This window comes from Lactuca virosa, chromosome 9 (genome assembly GCF_052849685.1).
Source record: "Lactuca virosa cultivar CGN04683 chromosome 9, Lactuca_virosa_CGN04683_v6, whole genome shotgun sequence".
Classification (NCBI taxonomy): Eukaryota; Viridiplantae; Streptophyta; class Magnoliopsida; order Asterales; family Asteraceae; genus Lactuca; species Lactuca virosa.
This window is the reverse complement of record NC_136434.1, coordinates 192720511-192728250: the sequence shown is the minus strand read 5'-3', so window position 1 is coordinate 192728250 and position 7740 is coordinate 192720511. Positions and strand designations below refer to the sequence as shown.

At 36.3% G+C, this 7740-nt stretch overlaps 2 protein-coding genes across 2 annotated transcripts; one reads left to right on the top strand and one right to left on the bottom strand.

Annotated features, from left to right (window-relative positions):
- Nucleotides 1-260: 260 nt before the first annotated feature.
- LOC145138044 (BES1/BZR1 homolog protein 4-like) lies at nucleotides 261-2743 on the top strand. The gene is made up of 3 exons (XM_079072188.1): nucleotides 261-801; nucleotides 1599-2245; nucleotides 2452-2743. Exons 1-3 carry the CDS (start codon nucleotides 589-591, stop codon nucleotides 2453-2455), a joined length of 864 nt encoding a protein of 287 aa, XP_078928314.1. The 5' UTR covers nucleotides 261-588; the 3' UTR covers nucleotides 2456-2743.
- A 1123-nt stretch (nucleotides 2744-3866) lies between these two features.
- On the bottom strand, nucleotides 3867-7182 carry LOC145137567 (uncharacterized). The gene is made up of 6 exons (XM_079071697.1): nucleotides 7098-7182; nucleotides 6868-6977; nucleotides 5759-6613; nucleotides 5320-5520; nucleotides 4312-4507; nucleotides 3867-4233 (listed from the first exon to the last, which is right to left on the bottom strand). The coding sequence occupies exons 1-6, from the start codon at nucleotides 7099-7101 to the stop codon at nucleotides 4049-4051; spliced, it is 1551 nt and encodes a 516-aa protein (XP_078927823.1). The 5' UTR covers nucleotides 7102-7182; the 3' UTR covers nucleotides 3867-4048.
- Nucleotides 7183-7740: the final 558 nt, after the last annotated feature.

Below are 7740 nucleotides of genomic sequence, written 5' to 3'. Positions count from 1 at the left end.
TTTCTAAGATTTACTATTTGTAAATGAGCAAACAAAAAAACAATGAATGAAATTATCACCTCCTTTTATAAAAAACTTACCATAAGGGTAACAATGTCATTCCATTTATATTCTTTAACAAGAAGCCAGTGGCAAATTCCGTAAATAAACAGAACCGTTTGACAATTACAACTTACAAGTCGTCAGTGTTCTAATGGCCCACACTACATGCCGGGCCCACACACACTTCCGTTCACATACATTTAATAGCCCCTGGCCTTTCCCTCTCAATTCTCACCAATCCGCTCTTCGCTTCGCCGCAGATCAGCCGGTTCTCCGGCGAAATTGTTCATAAATGCAGTTACCTGTACTCGCTGCTCAAACTTTGTCTACCTTTCATTCGGCTACTTAATTACAACTCCAGTTCATTCAATTGTTGCTTTTTTTCTGCAAATTTGAGCATACAATATATAAATTTGTTAGTACACATGTCGCTCTAATCGCTGCTACCTACACAAATTGTTCCGATCGAGAAAGTGTTTCCTGCATATTTATGTGTATTTTGCACAGACCTCATCGCCGGTGTTTCGTGTGTTTAGAGGGGGAGAAATGTCGGGAACGCGGATGCCGACGTGGAAGGAGAGGGAGAACAACAAGCGGAGAGAGAGGAGGAGGAGGGCGATCTCGGCGAAGATATTCGCCGGCCTGAGAATGTACGGCAACTACAAGCTGCCTAAGCACTGTGATAACAACGAGGTCCTCAAAGCCCTCGCCGACGAGGCTGGCTGGACCGTCGAGTCCGACGGCACCACATATCGTAAGGTACACTTTCTGTAATCAAATCTGATTCAATTAGTTCACGAGAATGTTGCCGAATTCGTTCGATTTTGAATGTCTTTCTGTTCTTACTGATGAATTTCTTTCCAAAATTACGAACATAAACGTAGCTGTAAGTATTGGTCCAAATTGCCGGTGGTTTAGTTTGGCGCATTTTAGCTAGTCATTGTCTTCTTCAGGTAAAAAGATGCATCATTTCTTCCATCTGTTATGAAATTAGAGTGTAACATCTCCTGTGCCATGGCGCATGTTAGCATTAAGATGTTAGGGTTTGAGTTAGTTCAGTTCATACGTTGATTGCTTTATGTCTAGTTCCACTCCGGCGTACATTAGATCCGGCCAGTACTTTGAACAACTTTTATACGTATTCATTGTTTTCTTTTGTTGGACACACATATCAAAAAGATTCCCCCAATTAGACCCGAAAAGACAGTAACACCCTTCAAATATCCCATAATTTCTTCCTCTAGGGTAAATAACTAAATATTACCTACCAAAACAAACCAACCATGAACCATGTATTCATTGTATTTCATTTTTCCATTTTAGCAACTACCATTATGTGTTTATATTCTGACTATTTATGGAAGAAAAAGAACAGTTATTCTTCCATCAACCCCGATTTGTCATCGTAAACATTATGCGAAATATTTATATGGTCCACTTGGTGGCTGACATAATGTCAGATGAAAATATAAATTTCACATCGTAACAACTAAGACTCAAACATTTGACTATTTCTACAAGTACCTGTTTTATACTTAATGTTTTGTGCTATTCAGGGATGCAAGCCTGCGGATTGGACCCACATTGGTGGTTCAATATCTGCGAGCCCAGGCTCATCATACCAACCGAGCCCCTACGCCTCATGTAACCCTAGCCCACCTTCATCATCAATCGCAAGCCCAACAACCAACCCTCACCCAGATTCTCTCATACCATGGCTCAAAAATCTCTCATCATCATCGTCATCTTCATCCATGTCCTCTAAGCTACCCCATGCTTACATCCACAACGGCTCCATAAGCGCACCGGTGACCCCACCCATGAGCTCACCAACCGCTCAATCCCCTCCTCGGATCAAAACCAACTCCCCTTGGGGTGCACCGACCCTTTCATGGTTCTCTGGCGTCCGGGTCCCACTGAGTGGACCCGCATCACCTACGTTTAGCCTTGTGGCTGCAAACCCGTTTGGGTTTAAGGAAACGGGTTTGGGTCATGGTGGGTCCCGGATGTGGACCCCCGGGCAGAGTGGGACTTGTTCCCCTGCGATTCCTCCAGGGTTTGATAATAATGCGGATATTCCAATGGCGGAAGTTGTTTCGGAGGAGTTTGCGTTTGGAAGGGTGAAACCGTGGGAAGGAGAAAGGATTCATGAGGTGTGCGGGCAGGATGATCTCGAGCTTACTCTTGGCGGTTCAAAGACCAGGTTCGTTATTACATGACATGACAGAACAAATTTGAGAATAGAAACTGAAATGCAGACTTATGTCAATAGGACAAAAGCTGTAATTATTATCCCACCAAAAAGGTACAACAAGATGGGATAGATGTCTCGTCTGTGCAAAAGACGAAAATAATCTTCTGACCTCATCATAAAAAGTAACCCTAAAAAGTAAACATACTATCTTGCAGATAAAATGTGGCCTAGAGAAGAGATCGCCACTATTAATGTGTGTTTATAGCTCCTAGTGGTTGAGGTGAAGGTCTAGGGTTCAAAACCTGACATGTCCTAACCTAAAATACTGTTGATGTATAATTTTCCACTGGCGATGAAAGGTTCTCAAAGGGATTCACATGGTGTGGTTATGGTTTATCCTTTTTTTTTAATTAAGGTATGTTATATGTATGAATGAAAGATGTGTATTTGATTGTATTCAATTAGTGTTATTTTGCAATGAATGAAGTTGTAGATTGATTTTTTTTATGTTGGTGTGATAAATGATTACTACTGGTTCGTGGTAAAGGATCCTAAGTAACAAGTATGTTGGCTTTAGTAGAAAAGAAACGAAAAGGGGTAGGTGGACCATAGCACTATGGATTTTTCATAATTGCATGTTTTGGGTTTAGACAAAAATATGCAATTAAAATAAAATAAAACAGATTAAAATTAAAATTGACAAAAATATGTTAAAAATTAAAATAAATAAAACAAATTAAAATTGTCAAAAATATGTTAGCTTTATCGATTACAAATTTGGCATGTAATTTGCAATTAAAACAAAATAATGACACCTCCCTTTAATCATTCTCTCGCCTTTTTGTAAATAATTCCACAGAAGCCTCAATATGCTTTGTATGAGTCCTAAAAGTTGAAGAGGTTGAACTTATGCAATAGGAAACGAAAGGTAGCAAAACTAAAACTCGGTTATTATTAATGTTACAAATGAGTAACAAACTATTTTTTTTTCTTTGTAAAACACCATTGTTTTATTTTATTTTTTTTAAAAGTCATAAATGGGTAACAAACTAATTGTTTTTGTTTACAAACTACCATCCAAATAATGGTACTTTGTGAACACAAAGTTGATTACCTTTTGATACCACTTTTTAAATAAATTGTGTTTTGTGATAAAAACAAATACTTCATTACCCTTAATAACATTAGCCCTTGTTTATTTTGTTTCATATACAACACATTACAAATTACCTTTTGATACACCGAAATTTTTTTTTTGAGTAGTTAAACCTTGTAAAGAAAAAATTGAGTTATTGAGCTATTCATATAAACCATTCTCAAACTTGATTACTATTTAATGACATTTTTCCTTGTAAAAGTCAATTGATTCAAGTGAATCATTTATACTAATATACAAATTTGAGTGGTCACCTTCTATACTATCCTTTTGAAAAACATAAAGTGTCTAATTTGGTCATTTGTGGTTGGACCCTCTATATATTATTTAGGTCAACGAAAGTCGTCCATTTTTTAAAGATATTTCCACTACTACCACTATGACCCTTATTTCCAATTTAAAATGTAACATCTAACTCTTTGAAACTGCTTCTCATTTACCATTTTTAGTGGAACTTATACAAAGGCAACACAATAAACACAATCACCATCTTATAAATCAATAGTTTTGCATATAAACAAACAAATCAATCGGTTTCAAATGCATTCACAAATAATCCAAATGAATCTAATACCCCCAAATGGTTCTTTTGCTATACAAGCAAGACTTTGTCAAGAACAAAACAAAGAATGCCAATTTTTTTAAAGAAATAAAAATTATTTATTTACTTTCATATACAACTCCGAGAGCGCATTGTAGAGGATCGCAGCCGCAGGAGGTCGAGGTAATGTCCCAAGAAGAATATCGGATGATTTTATTGATGGGTTTCCATAAAATTTGCAATTTTCTTGCACACGTGTTGTCACCATGCTTCCTTCAAATGAACACCCAACAAAAGCACCTGAAAATATATAAAAAAAAAATATCAAACAGACCCTTTGTTTTAAAACTAATGTAAAAAATATCTAAATAATGTTACCTTTACTACAACTGTAAGTATAGCAAGCAGCATATCCACCATCACCTGCCCGAAAACCAGCTTCAGCTGCCCGTCCAATAACACCAGCAGCTGCACTTGCACCTGCCCCAACCGATAAATGTGCGTTTCCACCAAATGTCCTGACCGCATCACAATTCCTTAGCACAATTATAAAATCAGTAAACTCCCCTCCAACCTGTTTTTATAAAACCACACAAAAACATGTCAAAAAATATCAACTAAGAAGTTAATACAAAAGTTTTTTTTTGATGTAAAAAAGAAAGCAGATACTAGCAATAAAGTTGAAATAGGTGGAGGGAAATAAAGCAGAATGCAGATACTAGCAAAAAAGTTGAAATAGATGGAGGGAAATAAAGCAGAAAGCAGATTAAGCAAAAAAGTTGAAATGGAAATGGATGGAGAGAAATAAAGCAGAATGCGGATACTAGCAAAAAATTTGAAATAGGTGGAGGGAAAATAAGCGAAAAGCAGATACTAGCAATCAATTTGAAATAGGTGGAGGGAAATAACGCAGAAAGTATATACTAGCAATAAATTTGAAATAGATGGAGGGAAATAAAACATCAAGTAGAAATAGTGGAGGGAAAAAAGTAGAAAATAGATACTAACAATAAAACTGAAATGCGTGGAGGGAAATAAAGCAAAAAAGTAAATACTAGCACTAAAGCAGAACACAGATACTAGCAATAAAGCTATTGAAATGAGAGGAGAGAAATAAAACAAAAAAAAAAAAAGATACCAACAATAAAGTTGAAATGGGTGGAGGGAAATAAAGCAAAAAGCAAATACTAGCACTAAAAACGCAGATACTAGCAATAAAGCTGAAACGAGTGGAGAGAAATAAAGCAAAAAAAAAACAGATACTAGCAATAAAGTTGAAATGGTTGGTGGGAAATAAAGCAAAAAGCAGATACTAAAAAGTAAAAATGAGACAAGAGTAAGCAGATAAATAGTATATGAAGAGAAATGGTAGTGTATATATTTCACCTGAGCTCCCCAACCCATACCAAATGAAGAAATAGCAGATGGTGGAGACCAAGATCCGTCTTCTCTACGGGCAATAACTAAACCCGTACCCACATTGTAAGTCACCATCATTCCAACTTTTGCAACCGTAATAATCGCAAGCCCTTTCGCTTGTTTTAAAATAGAATCCGGTATTGATTTTTCAGGTGTCAAAGATCCAACCTATAAATATTCATAAATGTCAACCAAAATTCTTCAAAATCCATGTGGGCCCCATTTGTTATACATGACATGACAGGTTGTACTTGTACTTATAGTAATGACAATAATGATAGTCTGATACTGATGTTAATGGGACAAAAAATTGCAGCTTTTTTGTCTCACCCAAAAAAGGTAGAAAATGTATGGTTGGGTTAGTGGAAAAGACGTAAATGCCCTTGTAATTGAAGATATCTTTTACCTTAAAGTAACCTCGAATCGTATTTGCAGCTTTATAAATTTCTTGTTCCATACTTTGCCCCCAGGGGAAATTAAGCCAAGATCTCAAAGTACTAAGATCCGTCAAATCACGTGTCGCCACCTGTACTGCACGGCTAACTCGGTCCATTAAGTACACTTGCACACACTGAAGCCTCACACAACACACATCACAAACTCTTTGTGGGTCCCCTTTACGAAACTTTTCAGGCAATAAACTCCTTCCTTTTGAACACTCGTTACAAAACACACCCCCACAGAATCTACAATGATGCCTTGAGCACATTATAGGGTGGAATCTCACGTTACAAAGCATACAATAAGAAGCTGCACTATCAGCCAGCCATTTTGGTGGCTCGGCTTCTAGAAGCTCCTTAATTGTATCAGCATTGACTTCTGTAAGATTATTAGAAACTTCTTTCCATGTACGTTCTAGAAGTTGATCTGATAACCATGAAATTTGATAAGCATATGTATCGCCTGAAGTGATTGATCTCACTTTGCCTTGAGCTGCAAGTAACATATCAAGAACGACATCCCATAGTGTTAATTCCTTGTCTTCGTTGACAAAATCATCCCATTCCATGTTGTTGTCGAATTGGTTTGGATTGATTCCCAGACCTCGATTCCATTCTTCTCTTTGTGATTCTGACATTGGTGGAATGGAAACAGGAATCCAAACTCCAGTGTCTTCGGTTAAGGGTGGGTCGTAATAGAAAAACTGATCTTTATTAGTATCTGTTTTTTCCACTTCAAGAACCGAATTTTCTTCTTTAGAAAGGTCAGAATTTTCTCCTATATCGTTGATTTCGTTGTGATCATTTACATCTTCAGAAACCTAAGCATTTACATTCGAATATAAATCTCGGTGTTGTTTAATTGAATGGTTGCATTTGTTAGAGTTGAGCGTACACTATAATACTTAAATTCCAACACATAAACATCAAAGCTAACTTTTCACGAAACAATATCAATGAATTTAATTGGAAAAAACTAAACTTGGTATTTTTCATCTAGAATTAACAGAGAATAATATAATTCGAGAAAAGAGAAAAGAAAACATTGATGGATTGTAAGGAGAGTTAGGGTTACCTTGGGAGTAAGGAATTTGGGTTCGTAATCATGGAGATGAATGATCGGGTATCGAACGACATTAGGCTCTTCCATCGGATAGGTTTTGCGAGAGGCATCCATCAATCCATCTGCGTCGGAATTGTTTGATTAGTTGTGATGATCGAACTATGAAAAGCTTGGATCAAACAAAAATGGAGAGAATTTAGAAGGTGAATTATGATTAGGGTTTTGTTGTGCGTGATACTCACTCATGGAGATATATAGAGAACCTACTTATCCATATTTTCCCCCAATCGTTGAATGTTTAAGAATTTTACGCAAATTAATACTCAAATAGTCAAATGCGTAAAATAGTTTGAATTTCGAATTTCGCATTTTATTTTATGGAAATTCCTGAAAAAAACTCAACGAATAATTTCACAATGCTAAATAATAAATGAGTATGTTATCTTTTTGTTCAATAAAATTATTTTATATTTTTATTTTGTCTAAATTAATGTTTAATAAAAGTTATATATTTTTTTTCACTAAAATCATGATAAAATAAAGTGCTTTCATTCAAATTGTCTATTAAAACAAAAGCAATGATCTCATATACAGGCTAATCTCAACTTTTCATTAGAATATCATTATACAAATTCAGGTCCAGTGAAGAGCATGGGCAAAAGGGGCATAAGCAGAAGGCTTATTTTTGTAGGGCTCATTTTTTTCTTAAATATTATATTGAGATCAGGCCCAACAAATGAATGAACGGTAGGGCAAGTCGACGAGTTGAGAAGATGCGTGAGAAATGAGAACGCAACGCAGAAGCAAGAAGCGATTGTCATTGTCTTCTGTCGATTGCCGATCATTGAAAGCTGGTCGATTGAAGATTAGAATTACTCTCTGTGA

Coding starts and splice junctions, on each gene's coding strand:
- LOC145138044 (XM_079072188.1), top strand. CDS start 589: ATGTCGGGAACGCGGATGCCGACGTGGAAGGAGAGGGAGAACAACAAG. Junction 802..1,598: donor ACGGCACCACATATCGTAAG/GTACACTTTCTG, acceptor TGTGCTATTCAG/GGATGCAAGCCTGCGGATTG.
- LOC145137567 (XM_079071697.1), bottom strand. Junction 4,508..5,319: donor GTATGGGTTGGGGAGCTCAG/GTGAAATATATA, acceptor TTATAAAAACAG/GTTGGAGGGGAGTTTACTGA. Junction 4,234..4,311: donor TACTTACAGTTGTAGTAAAG/GTAACATTATTT, acceptor ATATATTTTCAG/GTGCTTTTGTTGGGTGTTCA.